The following is a 25,277-nucleotide window of genomic DNA, read 5'->3' as shown; positions in this document are numbered from 1 at the left end:
TCCACCCCACTGGCCTGTCAGCAGAGCCATTTTTGGACAGAGGGTTACCGGCAGCCAGGTTCATCGGTCTTCTGGTCACTGGACTAGAAGGAGAAGCTGGCAGAACTCTTGCCAGTTCAACAGAAAATGCTAGTTGAAAACTCGAAGCGCAAAGGAGAGTTTAGGCCGCCTCCGCTGTGGGCTGATGAGGTCAAGCGTGCGTCACGTGGGCACGTCCTTCCAAAATGGCTAGTGGGGCATTTTGTGCCGTGGTTGGCAGGACATGGGAATGGCCCACCGCCCTCGGTGCCTTTTCTGCCAGAAAGGCGAGGCAGAATGGTGGCTCCCTGGCTGGCTGCGATGAGGGGGACACGGCGGTGCTTCTCCCGGCAGCTTAGCCCGGGAGCTTCCCCTCAGCTAGCGGTGCGGAGACCGGGGCCGCCTTTGGGCCCCGAGAGGCTGCGCCTGATGCTGCGAAGCCAAGCCCGCCAGCCAAGGGCTCCTGAGCAAAACGAACTCCGGAGCAGTCCCCAGAGACCGTCTGGGAAGGAACGGCCAAAGGAACGGGCTGGACGAGGAAGCCAGACCACCACAGGACGCGCCCGGGAGCATCCTGGGGGGGGGGGGGACCTTCAGCGCCTACAGGCAATACCCCACAGGGCGGGGCGGGTCTGGGGGAACCTGCCGCCGGGTGCTGCCCCAGGCGCTGCCCGCCAGTGCCAGCGAGCCAGGCCACTCCTCGACCGGCGCCCTCGCTGACCTGCGCTTGGCGATCCGGCCCGCGGGCCAGCCCGGGAAGCCCAGCGCGCGGCGGGTTCGAACTTGCCGCTGGGCTCCTCCTTCGGCGGCGCGCGGGCCTGGTTGGAGGAGGGCGAGGGAGGCCGGCGCGGCGGGCCGGGGAGCCCTCGGCCACCTCTGCCACACAGGCAAGGCTTCGTGGCGCCCGCCGCCCCGCCGCCGCCGCCCCCGCCCTCGGAGCGGAGGCGGGGCCGGGGGCTTTCCTCGGCGTGATTGGCCGCGGCCCCCCTGGATTGGCAGCTCGGCCCCGTCGGCTTGACGGGGGGAAAGGGGAGAGGGCGAGGGGACCCGAAAGTTCCGCGGGACAGGAAAACGGGGAAACCTCACTTTGCCGAGAGGCGCCCCGGAAGGAGGTCGGGCGGAGGGAGACGGGAAGGAGGCGGAGGAGGAGACGAGGAGGAGGGGGCAGCCGATCGCCCGGACCTCCCCGAGGAAGCGCGAGCCCCCGAGCGCTCCCCAGCCCGCGCGCCGGGCCAGAAGTGCTGGCGAAGGGAGAGCCGCGGTCCGCCTCCTTCCCCGCCGCCGCCGCCGCCGCCGCCGCAGCCCCCCAGCCGATGGCTTCCTAGGAAGGTTCCCGGGGGGCGGGAGGGGAGGCGTCCGCTTCTTATTCAGAAAGCCTCCCGCAGCGCCCGTCGGTCTCGGGAGAGGCAGCCGCCCCGAGGAGGACCGCCGTCCCCGCTCTTGCGCTTCGCACGGCCCCCAGCTCCGCGCCATCCTCCCGCGCCCGCCGCGGACCATGGATACGCACACCCGGTGGAAAAGGAGGACTTGGCTGAGCCGCCCCTGGAGCGTGGCGCTGATCCTGCTCTCCGCCGTCGCCCAGAGCCACGCAGGTAAGAAGCGCCCGGCCGGCCCGGAGCGCCGCGGCTCCGCGGCTGCCCTCCCGCGCGGGCTCTTCCCCGCAGCATCTCTGCCTTCCGGCGCCGGGAATGCCCCGAGCCCGTCGGCCCGGGGAGGGATCTGTCATCGAGGAAGCGGGGCGGGCTGGGCGCTCCTCCGAGTCCCGGTGGGGCTCGGACGTCTGGCCGGGCTTTCGGAGCGCCCGCCGCGCCTTCGCTCAGAGGCATCCCCGCCCCCTCCAGACGGGCTTTCGCAGCCCAGCTCCGTCGCGTGCCCCTTTTTCTGCGGGAGGGGGGAGCCTAAAGGAGAAAGCTTAGGCGCGGAGGAGGGGGGTACGAGTAGAGGTCACCGAAAAACGGAAACTCTTTTTCCCCCGCAACTGACCGCGCTTCGGGACTGTTTCTTTGTGGCATCTCCGCGCCGGCTGCCGTGAACTTTTTTCCTAGGCACGGTCTGCCCTTCGCAAAGCGGAGGAGCTCGGCGTGCGGACGCCCCCTAGGCGCCCTTCGCCTTCGCGCTCTCGCGGGGACCCGCTGCCCTGGTCCGAGGGCGCGATGGCCGAGACCCCCGTCAGAGCGGCGTCCCGTGCAGCCGCTCCGTCTCTCCAAATCCAAGGGACTTCCTTTCGGTGACAAAATGGTCCAAATATGTCATTTCGTATCTGCCACCCACAAGGGAAAATAAAATGGCATTTTCTTCCATTGTTGGGCTTGGATTGAAGCCAGTTCAGACGGTGCCCAGGAACAGCATCAGCGGGCCAGCTCTTTTTTATATTTTAAAGCCGTATTATTAATGCAGAGATCTGAAAATGCTAACCTATACCACCCTTACAGTGATTTTTAAGGTTTGTGTAGCACTTGTGCATTTCTATAGCAAAATCAACTGAGCGTGGCATGTTACAGAATACAAAAAAGATCCATGCCCAGGGTGCTTACAACAGAAGCAGGAGCGATCGCCATCCTTAAAAAGGGATGGGAATGGAAGTAAACTGGGGGGAAAGATAGCCCATTCCACTTGTCCACTCAGGCTGGCATTCAGAAAAGTTTGAGGTTGAGACAGTTGGGTGAAAAGCTTCTTGGAAACTAAATGAAGTTCTCTCTGCTGCCAGTTTGTGGACTGATAGCAAGGCATTTTTCCAAACTTGAACTCCAAAATTTTCTGAGCAGCAATCCCTTGTTCCAAGCAGGGCAACTGGTGATCTATTTGCAGAGATCTTCTGTACAGTAAGTTTGTATGTGCATCTCAGTCATGGTTGCACCAAAACTTTACTCAGGGTGCCAGGGAAATGCAGAGGGGCCCATGCCAGTGGACTGGCAGTGCCACTCAGCTCCTGCTGGCCGTGTTCAGGCATCTCTGTCCCAGAACAGCTTGCTAGTCGGTTGGCTTTGCTGGATGGGTCTGTCTTTGCGTTCTGAGGAGGAGCTCCCCGTAGCATGCCGTGTGTGTGCTTGTCAAGCCTTGGGAAGCCAGAATTGCCTTGTAGCCGCCATAAGTGGAAGCAGAGCTGCTCCAGGGCAGGCAGAGATCTCATGGGAAGGTGCCTCTAGAAGCCAGAACCCAGGGTTTTCATGAAGCTGCTTTGAAGATCAGACTCCAGAGATTTTTTGCAAGTATGAATGGATAACCCCCAAAAGGATAATCAGAACGTTGCCATAAAGTCTTGCAGTTAATACTCCTTTAATATAAACAGTTTCATCTGAGTCAGAGTTTCCTATCCAAATGTGTTCTGTACAGGTGCCAATAATTATTTAGAACTGGTGATAAAAGAAATGCTTGCAAAGAAAAGGAGATCTTTTCTTTTAAACCACCTCACTGGGTTTTAGGCAGTTCTTTAGGCCAAGAACTGCCAGCTCCCAACTTTCTGGAAAGTTAGGGACATGTTTAACCATAACCTGTGAACGCATCTGGTTGCACCAGAAGCCTCTCCTTTCCCTCCTCTGTGCCTCGTCAGTGACTGTGAAGGGTTGGATATTTTCTGCCTCCCTCACAGAGGGAGAAATTGAAAATAACCTTCAGGTTGTTTCAGGTTTGCAGCTGTTCAGGGTAACATGGAGGTACCAACTAGTACAAAGACTTACAATCTGAGCATGCCCAGTGTGTCCCCCTGTTGTACAGCTTGGGAATCACAGGGTTACTGGTACGAGCACCCATTCCCAAACTAGGTGATACTGTGATGCCTGCAAAAGGAGAAAGGATTTATGTGATTTCCCCCATGAATAAAATGATTTCATTGGGGTTAAAACGTCTGAACTCAAGTATCATGCTTGAGAGAACATTGTTTAAAATTTGGGATCTCTGTCTAATTTGGACCTTGGTTTAGGTTTGAGAAGCCCTGTTTTATGGGATTTATGAGGTCTTGCATGCCATGTGTGTTTGGCTAATGTAATTACACTCCGATGATGGATGCATTAATTAATGGGATGAAGTGAGAAGGTGGAGAAATTCAGCCCCCTTGCCAGTTGCCCCTTGATGCCGCCTTTTGGCCTGACAGTAGGAGGACAGAGTGCTCGTGGGGCTCAGGGTTAGGGGTGGCCACCCTGGGGTGAGGCCACGGGCCACCTTCCATCTTGCTCAGGAGGTGAACTCCAGTTGTCTTCTGATGAGGCCCTTCCACCTTGCTCAGGAGCTCTTTAATTTGCCAGACCGGGTTCCGTCTCTTCCCCCAGAGGGAGGGTTTAGGAGGTGATCGTTTGCTGTGCCTGTGGCAGCCCTGGCAACACATGAGACAGCGACAGAGTCCATGCTGGATCAAACCTGGACAGGGATCCTGGCTTCCAGGACTGATAGCACTGGAAGGGATCAGGCAGTGATCTGGAAAGGAAAAAGGGGTAGGAAGACAGTCACGGAACAACGTCTGGCTGCACTCAGTCTCTTTTTTCATGCTGAGTTTTTCTGCCATGACATCCTTGCCCCTTGGCCTCCTTGGAGGCCTCTGGCTGGATCTGGAAAACCTTGGAGATGGAATTCATTCTGGAGTCCTGTAGTGGACGTCAGGATCCATTCTGTATTATACAATTCACACCAGAGATTTCAGTGAGCCAGAAGTTGTTTATTCTGGAGTTGGTTAGTTCTCTTTTGGAATGGGACTGCAGCCCCACCCACCCTCAGAGCATCTGGCTCAAGGCCGTCCAGCAAGTTTCACAGATGTGCTAGGAGTTGAACCTGGGGGCTGCTTTACTGCAAGATGTCTGTCCCTCTCCCACCCCAGCAGCCCAGCTCCAGTTCTTTCCCCTGATAAAGCAAAATGGGTGATGTGATACTCCTGCTGTGAGTTTCCTTATTCCCACAAACGGCCACCAGTGAAGTCAGGCTGCATCATGTGTGTTTGACTGCCAGGTCTTGAGGGGGGAGCAGAAGCAACCGCAGGAGAAAGACCATTTGGTTTTTGAAGGCAGTCGTGCAGCTCCTACCATTTCTCCCTGTGGTTTGCAGTGGGTCATTGTTTTCCTGCATCGGTGCTGCAATGCTTCGAATTCTGGAGGCATGCCGTGATTCTGGCCTGGGGTACGAGGGGCTGCTGCACTGGCCAGCCAGGTAGCCTTTCAAGCTGGTGGTTCTTCTGCAGGAACAAGCCGGTCCCGTGCTTGAAGGACCCCACCTGAGTGGAGCTCCAACATTCAGCGTCACCACAAAAGTGGCAGTGCAACAATAGTGTTTGATCTGAGGCAAACAGCTGGCATCAAAAATAGATTTAGTATTATTCACATAAACTGCCCGTGCTGAATTCAAGCCAGCTTGAAAAAGAAGTGGAACTGAAGAGAAACAAATGTGATTCCCATTTTCTTCATTGTGTTCCTGTTGTGTGCCAGAAATCCAGATGTGGGAAATGAAAAACTATGAGCAGGCATGGATGTGACCTCATACTAAAGAGTGGCAATATTGGCTGACAGTTTGCCAGTTTGCAAGGCCCCTCAGCTACTACTGAGTGGAGTTTTGCATTGGGAGCATCGTACAACATCATACAAGTGCACACAGCTTCCAGACCCCTTATAAAAAGCAGCTGACCGAAATGTTTTCTAAGGTAGTTGCAGTAGAACATGCAGATCAAGTTCTTGGTTAAGTTAAGCTTGCTTTAAAAGTGTGTGTGTGTGTGTGTGTGTTTGAGAGAGAGAGAGAGAGAGAGCGAGCGCTTCTACATCCACACAACCTTGAGGTTGTTGAAGCAGATGCCTAGGAAACTGGATTCCTATGAAGAAACCAAAATAAAGTGCAGGTGATGATTAGAGGAAGTTTCTGCCCATTGTGCCCTTCCGTCTTTCTAGGAAAACAGGGTGGAGTGCTTGATTCTCAACTTATAAAGTGCCAATTATATCCTTGCCTGGAAGTGATGCAGTTAACTTTGAGAATACCACTGATGCATCGGTATTAGGGGTCAGCACACAGAATTCCCAGGCCATATCTGCTTATTGGGCTTCTAGTTGCCAACCTCAGAGTGAGAAGAGGCAGAGAATAGGACTTGCTGGCAGCATCGGCTTGAACTACTGGCAATCCTCCAAGTGGCTCTTAGGAGAATGTTTTCTAAAGTGTGGATCATTTTAGAGGAGCACCAGCTGTGGGGAGGGGCTTCCCAGTACGTGGATCTTGCCTTAACCAAAAATGTAGACCTCACCATGAATGGCATCTTAAATGCAGGGCCATGCACCTTCCTATTCCATGTTGGATTGGTAAACACGAGGAGTCGAACTTCCAGTGACATTTACTTTCAAATAACAAGCCTGTTTAGAATTGCATTCAGTGGGTATGTCTGTAATGCAGCTGTCGATACTGTTGGGCAGCCTTCGCCAACCTGGCCTTCTCCAGCAGTGCTGGGAATCTGACCCACAGCATTTGTAGCTGCAGAGCCATCGTATCTGGAGGGCACCAGATGGTGGAAGAGGCATTTGGGGACTGTCTTCATTCAAAATTCTTAGAACCGAGTCTCGAGAGACCTGGGAAAGAACTCCAGTGAGCCTCTGGGTAAATTCATAATGTTTTGCAGAAACTTCTATCTTGCTTACAAAAACAATGGAGATAGGACATTCTGAGAACCAGCCAAAACTTCTGAGGCTGTTCCTTTCTCTTGATATTCAAAGAATGTTTTTTTCTGTCTTTAACTTTATGGAGAGCTTCATTTGCTTTTATTTGCCCAAACGAAGACTTTTGGAACCAAACCTCTCTGGCTAATTAGAATCACAAAGAGGCTTCACTGTTTTTGGCTTTTGGCAGGGAGGACCTTCTCCCTCCCCTTCAGTTTCCAAATGTCTCATGGCTGTGCTGCTGTTTGTGGAGCTGGGGAGGACCAGAACTTGCCGTTCCTGAGAAGTAAAGCTACATCTGTCCATCACTCAGCTCCAAAGACAAGATGAAAATGCTATCTAGATATTCTCAGCTGAGTGCCTGGGCCATTGTGTTGACAGTGTGGAAGATTGGGGGCAAGTTAGTGGTGTGGACCCCTTTGCACAGACAAGAAATCTCTTTGCAGAAAGTGGCAATCTGTGTATTTATTTATTTATTCGTCAAGTTTATATGGCCGCCCATCTCACAAACAAGTGACTCTGGGTGGTGTACAACAGAGCTAAAAATAATAAATATACATACAGCAATTATTATTATTATTATTAAAAAAACCTTTAAAACTATAAAAAAGCACAGGCTAAAAGAGAAGAAATATTGGGCAAAGAGCAGTTGTTAATAACAATGGAGCCACCTCACTATTTCACCAGTTCCCTGAGGTCACCAGGCCCGATGGCGCAACCGGGTTTTGAGGGACTTCCAGAAAGTCAGGAGAGATGAAGCCAGCCTCACTTTGGGGCGGGGGCGGGGGATATTCCATAAAGCAGAAAAGGCCTGCCGCCTAGGACCCGTCAAATGTAGCCCCCCAGCCGACAGGACCCGCAGCATGCTCTCTCTGTGGGATCTGGTGGGGTGGGCAGATGTAACTGGGGAGAGGCGGTCCCTCAGTTAACCCGGTCCCATGCCATGTAGGGCTTTAAAGGTCAAAACTAGCATCTTGAATTGGACCTGGAAATAGACTGGTAACCATTTCAGCTCATGGAGCAGACATGTAGCATGTTCTAGAAACACATATAACTGCCTGCGCTGATGCATTTTGCACCAGCTGAAGCTTCCAGGTACCCTTCAAGGGCAGCCCCATATAGAGCGTATTACAGTAGTCCAACTGGGAGGTGATTAGGGCATGAGTGACCATGAGTAGAGCTCCTTGATCTAGGAACGGGCGCAACTGGTGCACAATACGAAGTTGAGCAAAGGCCCTCCTAGTCACGACTGTCACCTGCTCTTTGAGCAGGAGTTGTGAGTCTAGGAGGACCCCCAGATTGCGCATGGGGTCTCTTTGGAGCAGTGCAACCCCATCTAGTACCAAAGCGGCATAGTCCCTGAACTGGGGGGCCCCAGCACCCAGAGCCACTCCATTGTGCCAAAGTTCAGCTGAAGCCTGTTGTCCCCCATCCAGACCCTCATGGCCTCCAGGCACTGGGTTAAGACATTCACAGCATCGCTTAATTCGCTGGGGCAGAGATGTATAATTGGGTATCATTGGGCATGCTGATGATACCTCACCCCATAGCTACGGATGAGCTCACCCAGTGGCCTCATGTAGATGTTAAATAGGAGGGGGGAGAGCACCGAACCCTGCGGCACCCCACATAACAGGGACCAAGGCCGGGATCTCTCCTCCCCAACCATCACCAACTGGAATCGGCCCCAGAGAAGGAGGTGAACCAGCACAACACGGTGCCGCCCACCCCCAATCCTCTGAGCCGATCCAGAAGGATACCATGGTTGATGGTATCGAAAGCCACCGAGGGGTCAAGTAAGGCAAGGATGGATGCACAACTGCCATCCCGCTCACACCAGAGATCATCCAAAAGCGCAACCAATGCTGTTTCTGTACCATACACAAGTCTGAGCCGTAATAGAAAAGGATCCAGATAATCTGCTTCATCCAAGGTCCTCTGAAGCTGCTGCACAACCGCTTTCTCAATCACCTTCCCCCAGAACGGGAGGTTGGATACTGGATGAAAATTGTCTAGTATCATGGGGTCCAGCGATGGCTTCTTGAGGACGGGGTGAACCAAAGACTCCTTAAGAGGTGCAGGAACAACCTCCTCACACAAAGAAGAATTCACCATTGCCAGAACCCACCCACACGACACCCCCACCCCAGGCTGCTTTCACAAGCCAGGAGGGGCATGGATCTAGAGAGCAGGTGGCTGAGCTCACAGTCCTAAGGGCCTGCCCACTTCCTCAGGCCCAACAGGTTCAAACTGTTCCCAGATAACCAGGCAAGACTCCACCCCAGGCATCTCCTCTGGACCTGCAACAAAGCCAGCGTCCAACTGTGAGCAAATTTGAGAGACTTTGTCTGACAGATGCTGAAGAAATTCTTCTGCACGCCCCTGCAAGGGGTTCTCTGAGCCCCCTCTACCCAAGAGGGCACGTGTCACCTGAAACAGGGCTGCAGGATGGCTATCTGCAGATGCAATAAGGGTGGAGAAGTACTGATGCTTCGCTGCCCTTACCACCACAAGATAGGCTGTAACCCCCGTCCAGTTGCTGGCATTCCACCCCTGTCGAATGCCAGCGATCCTCTAGACGTCTCTTCTCTTGTTTCATCTCCCTTAACTCCTCCATGAACTACAGGGAATGATGGGATCCCAAGAGGGGAGAGGTCGCATAGGTGCGATCCGATCCAAAGCCTCAGCCGCCCTCTTAGTCCAAGCGGCGGCCAAGGCTTCGGATAAACTGTGCAGCAGACCAGGGGCGGACTGATCTAATGGGTCCAGCCTCCCTGCAGTGGACAGTGGTGCCAGAGAATCCCATGGAGATCAGGGCATGATCTGACCGTGACAAGGGAGACACCAAGAGCTCCCCCAATTTCAGATCACCTAGCCGCTGCTCCAACAGGATTCCTCCATATATGCATTTAGAAGAAGTTATTTTGTGGATTTGTATCACTCCCTTGTTAATCAAACCATTAAGATAAAGAGGACAATGCCAGCTCCCTAATCCAATACCTGGGAAGGGGAGGGGGCCCGATGGTTGCGTACCAGAAGCAACGTCTGGTGAACATATTCTCAGCAAGGGGCTGCTAATCCGGGTTCCCAGGCTGTTGACCAGGCAGGTCGTCAGAGGGCCTCCAGGTGCTGCCAGCTGGACTCCTGGCCCTCCTTGAGAATATCCTTGGTGGAGGGTCAGTGTCTAAAGTTATGACCAAGTCCCTGACAGCCCCAGAGGTTCGAGTTTATACTCTCTGCCCCTTTGCACCATAAGCAGGTGGCAAAAGCCCCTGGACAGCCTGAACCTCAGTGTAGACCCGAGTCCCGGGAGGAGCTTCAGGGGATCCATCTGCTGCCGTTCTTGGGGTCCCTGGCAAGATGAAGGGACGTGGATCGGTGTATTTTTCTTTCTCTGTAGCTCTCTTCATGTTTGCTCAACAAACTCCTTTTTGGCATTTCACCCTGACTTCAAATCCTAAATAACGTTTTGGGTTCTGATTGGCCACCAGATGCCAAGACAGCCATTTAACTTTTCCAACTTAAATTATGCCTGTCTGCCAGCTTCTTCTGGGCATAATCTGAGGTGTTGGTGTTGCATTTAAGGCCCTAAGAGGCCTGATTATCTAATGGACTCCCTCTGGTGTCACCGATCTGTCTAGCTTCTGAAGATGCGCCCACCCTCAGAGAGCGTCTTTCTCGTGCATCAGGGAGGGCCTTTTCCTTCCCAGGCTCTGCAAGCGTTTAGAAAAACTGTAAAGTTGCAGTCTTTCAGCAGGCTTTTGATAGATTACTGTAATATTTATTTTAGTTATTTAGATTTGTTTTTAACTTGCCATTTTCTGTTTTGGTCTTCAAAAATTTTGTTAGCAGTTTGGGGTGCTTGCCAGAAGAGAAGTTGGAGGTTCTAAGTCAAATCCAAGCAAATATTAAAGATCCTGTTTTATTTTTGTATTAGGATTTTTTAAGGGGTATAAGGGATATTTAAGGGAGGGAGGGAGGGAGGGAGAGAGAGGGATTAAATAAATCGGTGAGACATAAGATTGATAATCTAAGTGGAATATCCAAGTATAGAGAGGCAGAATATCTCTGAATTCCAGACGCTGGGATTAAAGCATCAGGAATATATTTGTTGTTCTGCATGAGCTTCCTTGTGGCAACCAGATGTTCAAGTAGATCACTCCTCCATAGCCTAAGCTCTTCCAGTTGCTTCAGACTATATCTCCCATCATTCTTGATCTAGGGTGGTGCTGTTTGCAGTTAATAGGCGTTGACATCAATAGCATCTGGAGAGACCAAGGTTGGGAAACCTTTCACATTCTGACCCAGCTGGGCAATTCTTACATGCAGATTTACTTTACACTAATTTGATTGAATGGGAGGTGGCGGGGGGAGTGGCAAGAAGCCTATACGTGTCTCTTGACATTAGCTCTGAAATCTTCAAGACTGTTCAGGCTGGTATATGTGAGACCAGGAATATAAGTTTGTTATTTTAGAGTCTTTGAGGCCACTTGGGAAGAGCAGCATCCATTTTAAATAAATACAGGGCAACCGGTAGCCAAGGAAAGACTTCTTGGTTGGCAACTGCTCACTGCTCTTTGGGGAACAGAACGTGTGGTGTGGTTCATGGGCTAAGCCTGGAGCCCAACAGGATGTGGACATAAAGTGAGGTTTATAATCTGGCAATCCAGATGAGAAAATATATTCCAGAGTTAGGTATTGGGAAGCACTGAAGAGTTTGGAAAGATGCTACTTTTTTGCCTGAAACACAGAAAAACCAATATAAAATCCTAAGAAATATGTAGGCATATTTGGATTATTTGCAAATTGCTTGACAGAATTCTGCTGATTTGTTATAATCTGACAGTAGGGAAGACAGGCCTTCTCCAGACAAAACGGGACATACTGGAGATGCCTTTTGCATGTGTCACTCAGTGAGTGCAAATTTGTCAGTCTAAGCTCCTTCCCCAGAGGTCAGGAGAACCATGGGCAGTGTGGGTGTGTGAGTTTGTGTGTGTGTGTGTGTGTGAGAGAGAGAGAGAGAGTGTGTGTGACATCATGGGAGCAGCCCTGTCAGATGCTGCTTCATGATTTGGCTCAACCACCCCAATCCCAGCAGTGAGGGCACGAGGAGGTGCAGTGTTGCAATAGGGCCTCTGCTAACAACGTGTAGCTTTCCAGTATTGCTCACTTCGCAGAAGCACAGAGCAACGGCTAGCACGAGATCATTAATGCAGACAGTGAGTAATGAAAGCAGCCATTTCTTGGAGGAGGTGCCTGCTCTGATTGAACGAGTTCCTGTTCTTGTCGCGACGTTCTGTATTTGGCTTACCCTTACCTGGAGGCATTGGAGATGGGGGTTTCTGCTATGCCTCTGCAGTGGGTGTGACCCAGCCCCATCTCGGGGTGCCTCTGCTCTTGACACTGAGGAGGTGGGAGGGTTCAACAGTGTTGCAGAAGTCTAGGAGAAAGAACTCTACTGCCGAGGATGGGCCACGTGCATATGCTCAAAAAGCCTTTTCTGGTTTAGGAAGTCATCAGGAGTTTGAGAATGAGAACCTGCACAAAAGCAGAATTCCAAAAATATCCTTCTGGCTGATTCGCCTGCCCAAATCACGTTGGTCCTTTACTTTTGGCTCAAGGACGGCAGCACCTGAGAACTGGCTTCCCTGTGGAAGATTCCCCAAGACCTGAAAGGTTTGTCTCTGGGATTCCAACTACACTGAACCATTGAGCCCTGCCTTGAGGCTGTGGTTATCCCCAGATGCACGAGAGACCACAATTATTCACTGAAGCCACTGGGGGTTCAGATTTCTTGGTTCACGGCTTTCTTTTTGGGGTTGTCCTGGTTAATTTGAGAGCCTCCCCATTTGTCCAGTTTGATGACTGCCATGGAAAAATGAGTTGCTTGAGAGGGTATGAACCCCTGAATGTCTGTGCTCCAATTGATGCGTGGGCTCCTACGATGCTATGTTGCATTTCTTCCTTAACGGATATGTTAGGGTCCTAATGCACATTTATGGTGATCTCATAACCAAGGCATTCTGTACAATTTGGCAACTTTAATTTATTGCTTTTGTCACAGGCTCAAATCTGATTTGTTGTACTTGAGATTTTTTAAAAAGTTTGCTTTGAAAATTGCATGCATTTTGGTGCACTTATTTTAAAGGCATTGTTCTTGACAATTTTGTCAACTGTATATAGCTTTTGCAAATCTTTTCTTCTAATGTAATTCATTTTTGTATATTATTCATGAATATATGCACTTTTTGTGTGGACTCTTCTTTAATATGCATTTTAAAGGTGCATTACAAATTTTGGAGAACACCACGTTTTGACTGAGAACTAAGTTTCAGTTTGTGTGCTAGTTTTTTTAAAAATGTGAAATTAAATGTTTGCTTTTGGTCTCCCATCATTAACCTGCAATGAGGACCAATATATTTTGTGGTTGCTGTCCATCAAGACTTGCCATCAGCCTCCAGGACAAAGCCAGATTTAACAGTTAGACTAGGTTTCTGGATTAATTTAGGAGTCTGCTTAAGATCTGAGATAACCTGCCTAGATCTGTTTGCTTGGCCGGGGCCTAGCTGCTTGGAATCAAGACCATGAATGGCAGAAGACAATGGCCATCCTTGGGTTTTGCTGGCCATCCTCCCTCCCAGGACGCTGAGAATGGCTCTGATCTGGCCAAGTGATCATGTGTTCTCACCCAGGTAGAAATCAGGGCTTGAGGCCATCTCTCCCTGCTCAGGGAATGTCAGAAGAGGCTGGTGGGACTTTTTCCTCTCTGTTTGTTGAGGGCTCTTTCTGTCCTCTTCTGTGAGGCACAGAAGAGAGAGTGCTTTCTTATCTCCACGGAATACTCCCTTGGGTGACAGCCCTGGCCCAGCTTCTTTAGGCTTGGAAGCTAAGCAGTCAGATCTTCTGGGCACTTCACAAATTAATCCCCTGTCTGTAGAGTAGATTAGGAAGCTGAAAAAAACCCATCTCAGAAGAAGGCAGTGGCAACTCACTTCCATATTGTTTAAAGAAAACTGCATGGAGGTTTCAGTGAGGTCACCAGGAGCTGAGCTTGCCTCAAGGCAGGCCTTAATACATGGCACAGTGGTTGGGTTTATAAAGCATATTACAATTTAAACCTGGCTTAAGAAAACATAAACTAGGTTTAAACTGTAATGTGTTTTATAAACCCTGCCACTGCACCATGTATTAATAATGTATTAATTATTGTGTTCGTATCGCATGCTCTGCCTAAACTAATAAGCCACATTCTGATTTAAGATGTTGGCCTGGCTTAGTAACACACTGAACCACAAATTGCTGAACCCCATTTAATCTAGATAATGCGCTGTTATGAAACCAGGATCTCTGTTTTGATTAGATGTAAATGAGGTGCTGGTATCTCTGCATTTGGGGAGGGGAGAGATTTGGCTCACTTCTCACTTTAATGAATAGCTCCCAATTTGCACTTCCTGAATCGATGCGTAAACTAAGCTTTGATATTTACATTTCTCCAAATATTGTGATACAATTCTCCAATAAAACATTGTGAACAAAAATATGTGCATATGAGAAACTCATGCAAAAACATTGAATATATTCATGAAATAATATGTAATTAAGCATTATTGCTTCCAAAAGAGGTTACACGTTGAGTAAAGGCACGTATACCTTATGAAGAATCCTCATAAAGCGTATACTTGGTTTAAAAACATGCAACCTGAATCTACTTCAGCATAGGAAAAAAATGAGGAACTTGAGAGAAATGTAAGTGCTTGCATTTGCTTTATCCTGTCTTTGTGAGAGATGATGTTTGATGGTTTCTTTCCCCCAGCTCAAAAAGAGCTGTGATGCACGTCTTGCAGTCCGGTGCATGTGTAACTCACGTGTATTGCAGAGACAGGGCTGTGCTCCTGACCTGCTTTGACCTTGTCCTTCAGCTTCCTGCCCCTCTGACTTCCTAGGATGTGCATGGATGTGCTCTTTGCGTTGATCTGGACCTGGGATGTTGGTTGCCTGGTTCATGTGGGATCCCATCATGTCAGCAGCTGCTTTGAGTAGCTGTTCAGTTCAGCTCTTCATTAGAGGTCAGAGGACACTGCAAGTGCAAGTGCATGACCCAAGCCACACCAAAAATGTAACCCCCCTCTCCCCTTTGCACCTTCAGAATCCATGGATTTCCATCAAATCCAGCTGTGGAATGAATTATTCCTCTCTCCGTAGACCAGTGTTCTGTCTCTGACTTGCTGGCTGAACAGACAGTCAGTCAACGATTGGGAAGAAGGAAGTTTACCGGACTCAGTGAGTGCAGGCCAAGAATGACAGCAATGGGGGGAGATAAACAAGGAGGAGGAAAAGGAAACCAGACGCAAGGCCGAGGCTTCTGGGGAGTAGACCTCTAAGTCAGCAGGGGCAGGTGCCCTGAAGAGTGTACCTTCCTGGATTAGGTGTTCTGATAACAGAGATTACGGCTGCAACCTTGATCGCCGGTATTTGATCGTTAAGATTTCCATGGGATTTCTTGAGTTGCTCGACATGAATAGAATTGTGTTACAAGAATGCAATCGAATAAAAACTCATTGAGTTCAGTCAGATTTCTCACAAAGAAAGTTTGTATGAAACTGTATCTTCCTTGTGCAATCTAATCAGGTCTTGATCAGATTGCACAGTGAAGATACTGTTTTATACAAACTTTCTTGACAGTAAATCCTTTGGAACTTACAGGATTTACAAATATAAATTCTGTGAGAGCATGTACAGAAGGTTCTTTTTATCATTTCAACTGAAATTGAAAAGAGATGTAAGTGAAATTATTTCCATGCCTTCTTTTCCAGATTGAGCATGGTTAAGTTTTGTTTTATGTTGAGAGAAATACTGTATCTGAGAAGTTCCAGTTAGACCTGAGGATAAAACCAGATTTTTATTGTGTTGATGGTTAAGACATCACAGGAAAAATTTTCAAGACAGAGTGTGTTATTCTCCCCACCACCACCAAGAAATGACATTTTTGTGGCAAGACGTAGAGCAACAAAATATGGCTCAATAATTGGAAACAGCTCTCCCTTGAATAAGTCAGTGGCTGGCCTTCTCCAAAAAAAAAGGCAGGAGCCGAGAGAGGAATGTGCATGACCAGAGACCAGGAGAACTACAGTTAATAAAACCTAAGTATTCAAGTCCATCCTGTTCGGTTAAAAAGTGGCAATAATATCGCCCTCTGGTTTTACTTACATCCTGATTTTCTAACGCATCTGCACCAGTCAGCAGAGGCGTAAATATTACTTTGGATCTGGGCCTTGGTCTGAATTTGGTACCTCTGACTAGATCCAGCTTCAGCTGGGGTGTTTTCTGAAGTGCCGAACCAAGCTTGAATCAAATCGTGCAGTTTGGAAACATTGGCTGGCCCTGACTCCCAAGGCCCCCAGTTGCTAGTGGCCATTTTAATCCTCCAGTTGCTTTCAGAGTAGTTCATGGCAGGTTAGAAGCTGAGGAGAACATCTTCTGCGGAATCAGGGCTTTTGGCCTTCCAGTTCAGTTTTGTCTATAGTAAGGATTCTCCACGGAGGGAGGGAGGGAGGGATGGATGGACGGGCGGGCGGGCGGGCAGGTAGGTAGGTGGGCAGGTAGGTAGGTAGGTAGGTAAGCAGGGTTGTCAGTGTCTCTGTTTAGCTTGTTCTGTTCAGGAGAAGTTGTCCTGCTGAGTTCAGAAGACATCAGCAAGGTGTGGCCACCTAAAGATAAGACAGAGATGAGGAAAGAGTCATAGGCACATACTCAGCTTAAACAACATTGCATTGTATGGAGTTCATCTCAGACTTCCAGGAGAAGCAGGAATTGAACTTGGACCTTCAGCAAGGAAAGTTGCCCTTAACTGTAAGACTTGGGGGTGGGGTGGGGGAGGTGAGGGCTCAAAGCACGGAAACTAGTGAAATCCAACCTCTTGGTGAAGTTAAGATTTGAATCCGCACTTCTTAGAATAGTTTTCCAGTTGGCTTTCAAGAAACGCACCCAAGACAAGAGGGGGATGTAATTTTGCTGTGGCCACACAACCCTTGAGATCTTACGGCAGTTTTTCTTCCGAGAAGAAGAAAGCAAAAGAGGGAAGTGCACTTACTCCTGAGCGCTGGGACTCTGAAAAGGGAAAGGCAAAAGACCAGTAAGGGTGAATTTGTCACCATGGCAGGCAAACGGGGGAGCAACCTGGCAGGAAAGTCTAGCGCTGGTGGTAGGACGGACAGTTCATTATATTTTTGCTGGAACACCTTCACTGAATGCTGGGAATTCAAGCCTCCCCCCCCACCAAGTGAGATCGCCGGGCGGATGCAGTCACCCCCATTTTCAACAGGCCAGCAAGGAAGGCTTGCTCAGAGAATGGCTCTTTCCGCCCAAAAATGGGGAAGGGAAGAGCCGGTGCAGGAGAGGAGCCCAGCGGGGCCTTCTGTCAACATGCGATGCAAGAGCTGTCCAAGAAATATCTTTAAAAATAGGGCACCCGTTAGATTTGTCTGAGCTGCAGGATTCTCAAATGTCGCTGTAGCTGCATTTGGTTTTTATGCAAAGTACATCTGGCAACCATTTTAGAAAACCTGAGTCAGCAGCCTTCAGGAGGGCTCAGCACTGGCACAGTCGCACCCACAGTTTGATCGGTTTTGCGGGTTACTGAAGGCTCTGTTGTAAATTAAGCTTTCTGATTTCCTTCCTAAGAGGGTTGTTTTGGGTGTCTCTAACAAATGGCCAGCCACCCAGGGAAAGGGAGCTGGCTGGAAACAGCTGACTTGGGACTGACTTGGCCGGCTCAGCTGAGGACAGAACCGGGTGTCTTCCAGGTGGCAGGGAGGGCTGTTGTGGTTGCGTCTTCATCCTGTCCAGCGTGAAAAATAGCAAGAGCCTTCCAAATCTGGTTTGGTTTCTCTAAAAGTTATGTTTTTCAGCCTGAGAAACAGGAAGCGGGGACGTCTGTATCATTTTGACTCGTGCTTCCCCTCCATGACCAGGAGAAATATTTTGGGGCGACATCACACTGTGCACCTGACACGAACTCTCTTCCGCGCAGTCCTGGGCACGTGTGAACAGCCTTGGCCCGTGTGGAGCTGGGTCGATCCCACCCACGGCTGGGATGATTCTGAGTTGTTTGTGGGGTCGCAGCATTTCTATAGCGATGGGGATGAAGCCTGGCATGGCACGCTGCGTAAAAAAAGACCTCTCCAGACTTTTCTGAATGAGGTGGGAAGGAGCCCACCTGCTCCTGTTAGCTACTTTCCCACCCTTGTGCACTGCCCCTCCCTTCTCCCAAATGTTCCTGCTGGGGGGCAGGGACAACAGAGGCCCTGCTCAGAAGGGACCAGGCCCAGGATTTGGCCACCAAGGGCGGTGCTTTAGAGCAGAGGACAGAACCGCCCACCTAGGCAATGTTCCATGCGAAGTTTGGCCAGGGAGAAAGCAGTGACCTGGCTGCAAATCTCAGAAAAGTCTTTTTGAGCCTGCTTGGCCCGTGGTCCTGGCCACGACCCTCCTCGGCACCATCCCTGAGCTCTGGCCCCAGGACGACTGAACCGGCAAGACCAAAGGCGAGCAGGCCTTCCAGAAGGAGGCGTTTTCCCTGCATCGGCCTCCAGAGCAGGAAGGTCTTCCTCGCATTCAACATTTCTGCTGTGGAGGATAGCTTGTGTGGCCTGGTGGTCCCTTGAAGACCCTTGGGGGACTCTTCCCTTTGTGCTGTAAAGAGAGGCAGCAGAAGAACCACACCTCCCTCCAGTGGCGGACAGGAGAGGCATTGGAGTAGCCTTAACCAACATGGATCTTGGCCTCCTCATCCTCCTGTCTCCGTCTGCTGGCCTGCCTCCTTGCGTTCTCTCTTCCTAATGGTCAGATAGGATGGACCATCTCCATCCTCTTAGCGCCTTCTCTTCCCTCAGTTGCTCCTCTCACCAGAAGGGCATCTTCCTCCACAGCAAGCAGGATATTTGGAGTGCGAGGGCAGCAAATATTCTTACTGCTCGATGAAAAACATAACCTCCTGTCCTGGGCTCATGCTGGCTTCTCTTTAAGCTGGTTTAGGAAAAACTGGACTGAGACCGTTTGGCAACAGCTCACGAGGTATTCAGACTGGACTGCCGGCTACCATGTTTCCCCATCAGACCCTTCCCCGGCGGGCGTGCCCTTCCACCTTTCCGTGGCAGGAAAGGGATTGCCAAGGGCTTCCCTTCTTGTGGGTGGCACCTGTGTGTACCCAATGTTAAACTGAACGCATACAGACCGGGGGAAAGCGTTATAATCCACATACATGCAAGCAGGTCAAAAGAAACAACATTTCTTTCTTATTATCCCTGTTCCTTTAATGTCCTTCAGACCTGTGCTTGCTGTGAGTGGTACAATAGCCCAGGAGCTGTAACTCTGGCCGGGGAAAAGAAGGCTGCTTGCAGAAATAGCTTCACTGTTATTTTTTTTCTTTCCCTGAGTTCCCTCCTTTTCCCCATACTTGGCTCTTCACCCTTGCATCGTTGTGCTCACCATCTTTATCTTTCATTTATGCCTCTGTCATTTCTTTGATGGATTGTTGTGACCCTCACGGAGTCATTTGAGAGTCGGGCAGCATCCAAGTTTAATAAATTATTATTATTATTTAAAAAGATATTCCTGTAGTATATTGGTTCCCCATTTCCCCAGTCAACTGAGGTAGAAGGTTTCACCCTCAGCTGCCAGACTTATCACCCAAAGCCGCAGGTCAGACATTGGTCACGGGTACATCATGACAGCAATTGTGTGATGACATCAGCCACCCAGGCCATCGTTTTGGCATCGGCGCATTTTCTCTGGGTGCTGCTGAATCGCAGAGCCGGAAGGAACTTCGTGGCCGGCCCCTGCCCGGTGCAGGCAGGTGGATTAAAGCCTCCTCCGCAGATGGCCACCTGGCCTCCCCTTGAACGCCCCAGCGGAGTGGACCCCTCCGCTTTTCCTGGTCATTGATTCCACTGTCGGTCAGCTCTTTTCATCAGGAAACTTTTCTTCTTTTTTTGCCAACATTCATTGCCTTTCTGTAACTCAGATCCATTATTTATTATTCTACGTCCTGCATGCTGGACTGATTAAAGAACGCATCTTGGCCTTTCTTTGTGGGATATCCTTTTATGTATTTGAAGAGGGCCTTCAGTCTTTCCTTCTTGCCCAGCTCCTTCAAACTCTCTTCACAGGATTTTATCCTGATCAGCCTCTTTGCCCTCCTCTAAACCTGCCTGAGTTTGTCTGGATTCTTCCTGAAACCAGAGTGCTAGAGGTGGGGGTCTGACAAATGCAGAATGAAGTGAAACTCTTATTTTCCACGATTTCATTGAGTGACACAGCCTTTCTTTTGCTTGTTGTTGTTATACAAATCACATACCTGATTTACATGCAGCTGCAATCAACCACTCTTCCATGATAATATACTTTTCACAAGTACTATGACAAGCCAGGTATCTATGCATTTGATCTCTGTTCTAAATAAAGAACTCTACAGCTGCCTCTGTTAGATTTTGCTCTGTTATTTTTGGCCCATTTCTTCCTCTGTCATGATTGTTTTGAAGTTTAGTCTTCTGTGTAATGAACAATCACACTCACTTTTCTGTCACCTCCAAGTTTGATAAGCATACCCTCCATCTCTTTCTCCATCATTCATCAAATGTAAATCATCCCAGGGCAATCCTGGAGGACCCTGCGTGATACTCTGATGAGGAGAAGCGGAAGCACACGTGATAGGAATTCGTTGTTCTTCAGAGAAATCTTCTCCTGCTAAGCAAGAAAGACTAAGCAGCTTGCAGAGGATAGGAGATCATTATAACATCAAGATAAATTAAATGCAATTTCTAGAAGGTTTTAAGTAGCAAAAGATAACCATTTCTGTTCTCACCTTTACGAAATTCTATAGATCGTTACACTACAAGTCCCATTGGCCCCAGCCAGCATGGGATTTCAGAAGTTGGGATCAGGCTATCCAAGATCCTTCTTTAAGTAGACAATATTGAGTGAAATAATTTTGGACCACGGGATTCTTTGTGAGGCTTCTTAGGTACAAATGGAATCTCCAGAGATCCTTCTGAATCTCATATTGGAGGAACAAGCGAGAGGTTTATGCTCGTGCTTTATGACCATGCTGTGCGCTTCTTGGAAACTTCCGGGTAATTCTTGTGGCAACATTTGTGGCCCTCTAGAGAAGTTTGCATTGCAAGTGCCTCGTCCCCTTTGACACCCACCTTCACTCTTGGTTCCAGGGCTTAATTTAAATATGGCTCTAGGTCTCCTTGGCTGGTCATTCCTCCTCCCTCACCTCCAGTTGTTTCTGCTGGAATTGCGTAATGTGTCTTGCCAGGAAGCATTCTGTGGATGTTCAGTGGGAGTTCTTTCTTGTTCTCCTTGCTTGGAAGGTGCAAGGATGAGAGATGCTCTCCTAAGGATGCCTGATTCTTCTACTCAGAGGCAAATGAACAGGGCAGAAATGTTGCTTCTGAGACAGAATAGGAAGGAATCCAGTGGTATCCTCCTGAAGAATGGCTATACATCCTGATACCTAAATCCTTCCGGTTAGGAGAGTAGACTCTGCAGCAAATCTTTGTGGCTGTGTTGTGAGTGGGTGGATGGGACAGAACTGAATCAGTTTTTCCATTTTAGTGAACAGCTGGTGACAGCAGTGGGATGAACACAGCCAGGTAGTTTGCATCTGCTTAATGTCAGTCAACACAGGATGAAGTCAGGCTTGTGGAAACCTCTGCTACAAATCATCTCCAAAAGGCCTGGGAACCTGGAGGATGAGAGGAAGGGAAGAAAGGCCACGTGTCGATTCTCATCTCCTGCTTAGTCTCCCCCAGGCTGAAAAGCAGCTGGCTACATGTAATCTCCCCCCGAGTCACCGAGCAGCCAGGCCTGTTTTCGTGGATGAGCAGCCTACAGTGCTCTGACATTGTTTTGGCTAAATAATTGGCCTAGTTGCAGGAACATCTCAGACCTTTGGATCTGGCTGGGTTGGACTGGACTGCTTGCAAAAGACCTTCTTGTGAATGGCACTCTATCAGGGTGCACTGAGAGGTGAAATCAGCAGGGATCAATTAAGTCTGTGGATGCGCTCAGATTCACTGTAGTAAGACCAGGTTTTAAATTCTGGGCATCATTAATAGCAGTTGGGAGGAAGGAAAATCCGATCTCTTCAAGTGCACTTCACTGGCATTCTCTTTTGGAAGGAATGGGAGCCCCACACGAGCATTGTATATGTTTCTCCAACCATGTCAGTAGAGGGACAATAGACCAAAATTGTGATCCTGCTGAGGAGAAAGCAGCTAAGGGTCAGGAATCCGAATCATCAAGATGGCGGCCAGGGCCAGATGCATCTTGCTGAAGAACACCAGATGTGCCTCTATTTGCAGATCCAGGAAGGATTAATTATATCCTAAGTCAAATCTCACAGGTTTGTTATTCTTGGATGTATAGCGAGCTTTGACTTTGATATAGCACACTTTAATAATTCAACCAAGATTGTTTATGAGTCAGTTTATATTTTTGGCACATTTGTGGTTGGCATTCACACTCAGTCCACAGAACCATTTTTCATTAACTGTTTGGTTACTCTAGTTCTTGGCCTGGAAGTGCACCATGAGTCTTGTTGTGACAAGCAAGCAGTTCTGTGTCTGCTGCTTGATCTGCATTCCTTGAGTCTTAATAAGTAAGAAGCAGAGGTAAGAAGATGCGTTTGGAGAAGGAGACACCTTGAGGGACAGGTTAGAAAAGGACTAATCATATGAGGAGGGCTTTAGCAATGGTAACTCATGCCCTTTTCAACTGACCTGGGCTGCACTGGCCACCCAGTGGCCTTCAGGTCCGATTCAAGGTGCTGGTTATTGTCTCTCAAGGCCTTTGGGTCTCAGGTCCATGATAACCGGGACTGCCTGCTCCAGGTAGAATCTGCCCACCTGATGCCTGCAGACGGGGGGGGGGGGTGCTGTAGGTTCCACCCCCACCCCCACCCCCACCCCCACCCCCACCCCTTGCCATGAGAGGATAAAGGGGTGTGAATCTGGAAGCAGGATTTCTGGGCTGTAGCTTGCGCCTTAGGATTGCAGTGCTATTTTCATTCCAAAAAATGATAAAAACGGGGCTTTTCCAAGAGAACTTCTGGATAGGTCTGGTGGCAATTGGTGAATTAAGGAGTTGTACTCACTGGTGAGGATTGCAAAGGATCCACTTTCTGTTTTTATGCTGTGAATTCATTTTGTTGTAAGTCACCCAGAGTTATTTTATGAGATGTCATACAAATACAGTCAAATAAATAAATACATTCCCAAAGACACTTGGATGTTGCACATGGACAGGAAAATCAAGGAAGCTGCCAAATTCAGATGGCAAAAAGCAAGCAGATGAGGATTTATTATAGTTCTGCCCAGGGCCATTAGGAAGTGGTGTCTGCTACCTTCTCATCTCATAAACGTAGTCTTGACCATTCGCTAGGAGTCAAGGACGTGTTTTGTTTTGAGCATCTTAACCGCAACATATTTTGCCAGCCTGATTTCCTTCCCAACCCCTTCTAAGGGCCTTGGCATGTTTTAAGGCTGGATGTGTTCCCACAGTCTCAAACTGCATATGGAGAAGAGAGAGACTTTGGGACTGGGGTAGATCGCCCTTATTTTAAACAAATCAACAATTAAATAAATAAATAGCTACCACCCCCATTCTGTTCCACTCTTTGTTTTCTGCTCTGCAAGCTGCATTGTTCAGAAACTTTATTTAAAACCTTTTATCAATAAAACTACCAAAATTTGTAACTTTCATTTCATGAATATTCATAGGATCTGCTGGTTCCTCACTCCGAAGACAGCAAAATAGCTGGTTCATGCTCTGATCATCTCACATCTGAATTCTTTCAATAGCTGGTTGCCAATAACTTTATCCATCTACTGATCTGAGTCAAAAACATGCTGTTCACACTGTTCTAGGCCTCCCCCAAACTACCCCTTCCCTTTCTCACCAGTTTTCTACACTGGTTGGGTATTCACTAAAAGTGCCAGCTTATGTTGCTGGTATAAACGTGTGGCATTCTATGCTAATTATTTGAAATACCTGCTTGTAACTAATGTGCTGGGCACCCAACTTAATGGTTTAATCTGGGCTGACTGATACCACCTTGTATGGAAGCAGCCACGTCACGCTTGAGAGCCTTTTCCCATCGAGTGTCAATCCTCTGGAACCAACTTCCACCAGAATTACTCCTGCAGTCTGATCTCTCAGGGTGTGCTAAAGAGATGCTAAAAGCATTTCTCTTTTATGGGCCTTTGAAGTCGGTCTAAGCATGAGCTTATTGTTGCTCAGATATAGGCCTCAGTGCCTGTAGGCACTTTGGGCCATTTTGGTCTTTGAGGATCCATTTGTTAAGAAGTGACCTCCAAGTGGAATGTGGTGGGTTCTTGTGCCAAACAGTACAACAGTTTTATCACCACATCACATGAGAAAGCCCAGAGTCATTGGGAGTCAGGCGGCATACAAATTAAATAAATTATTTATTTAATATCTTGCTGTTTGTTTATTTATTTATATTTCAAATTTAGTCATTGCTGATCTCACTCAACAACGACTCTCTGTTACTTCTCTCTTTCCCACACCTTTCCTCAGTTGATTGCCCAAGGCGTTTTTGCACTACTATAGGTGAATGGCGGTTGGCATGGTTTCTCTCTTAAGATTTCATTGCACTGTGGTAGAAGAAGTGAAAAGAACTGTTTAATTCCAAGGCACACATGTTCATTCTATGTCTTTGTTTACTGTGGCCTATAATTGTGTAACTGTACTTCCTGTCTAGCTGCCTTTAGGGTTGAAATGCTTCTTTTGCTCACTGGACTACTTTTTCTAAAGGATCTCCCACTGACTGAAGTTTAGCTTTCCCTCTCCCTGACCCACCCATGTCTGGGTATTCTCCGAGTTACTGAAGAAGGAAAGAGAGACAAGAGGTGGCCCTCGTGCTCACATCAAGGGGCAACCATCCACGTTGGCTGAGGGTTCTTCTCTTGCTAGCATATGCAATTGGTTTTGTCCACAGATTTAAAGGCAGAAGTGCTACATCTTCTTTGAGTTAAGATAGGATTTAATCATTGCTTATCAGACCTAACAGTGCAAAATGATCTCTGCCAGGAACATCTGCATAAAAAAGAACACACTACCAAGTACGTTCAAGCACATTCATTTGCACATGTGCTTGTATACTGGATCAGGGTGCTTTCTTTAATCCACTTTGTAATCCACTTTCATTCCTAAGGAGGGAGCTGAATCCAGTGGCACATTAGACCCCTCCACACTTAGCAAAGCTTCAGAAAGAATCCAACATCTTCCCCAAAGGCAAAATGGAAACAGTCAGTTAAACAGGGATGGGTCCTAAGATAACGAGGAATCCTAACAAGAGCCAGGTTAACAACAGCAACAGCTATTATGCCCAATATATCTACTCTGTGACGAGTGAATATGTTGGCCTGGTTCACGGGAAATGCTGAGGCCATGGGTGGGTTCTTCCCAGCCCACCAGCCCACCAGCCCACCCAGACCTGGTTCACACTGTACTCGCCATGTCATGAATCTCTCCATTCTCTGCCCCCATATCAGGATGATCAAGGTTTGAGTGCTGTCTGCATTTTTAATAAAAAATGTTGATTGGGCCCCTTCCACA

The 25,277-nt window shown here is 48.7% G+C and overlaps 1 protein-coding gene across 2 annotated transcripts in view; it reads left to right on the top strand.

Annotated features, from left to right (window-relative positions):
- Window positions 1-1,338: 1,338 nt before the first annotated feature.
- COL5A1 (collagen type V alpha 1 chain) overlaps window positions 1,339-25,277 on the top strand; it is a 198,733-nt gene continuing 174,794 nt past the window's right edge. For both annotated transcript variants that reach the window (XM_088147231.1, XM_088147230.1), the window contains exon 1: window positions 1,339-1,610. In XM_088147231.1, the coding sequence (XP_088003357.1) occupies window positions 1,514-1,610 (97 nt within the window). In that variant the 5' untranslated portion in view covers window positions 1,339-1,513. The remainder of the gene's footprint in view (window positions 1,611-25,277) is intronic.

The sequence above is a fragment of the Python bivittatus genome, unplaced genomic scaffold (genome assembly GCF_059951505.1).
Source record: "Python bivittatus isolate LINGU-HERP-01145 unplaced genomic scaffold, Pbiv_v1 ctg000160_np1212, whole genome shotgun sequence".
Classification (NCBI taxonomy): domain Eukaryota; kingdom Metazoa; phylum Chordata; class Lepidosauria; order Squamata; family Pythonidae; genus Python; species Python bivittatus.
The sequence above is the reverse complement of the archived record's forward strand: the minus strand, read 5'-3'. Positions and strand labels throughout refer to the sequence as shown.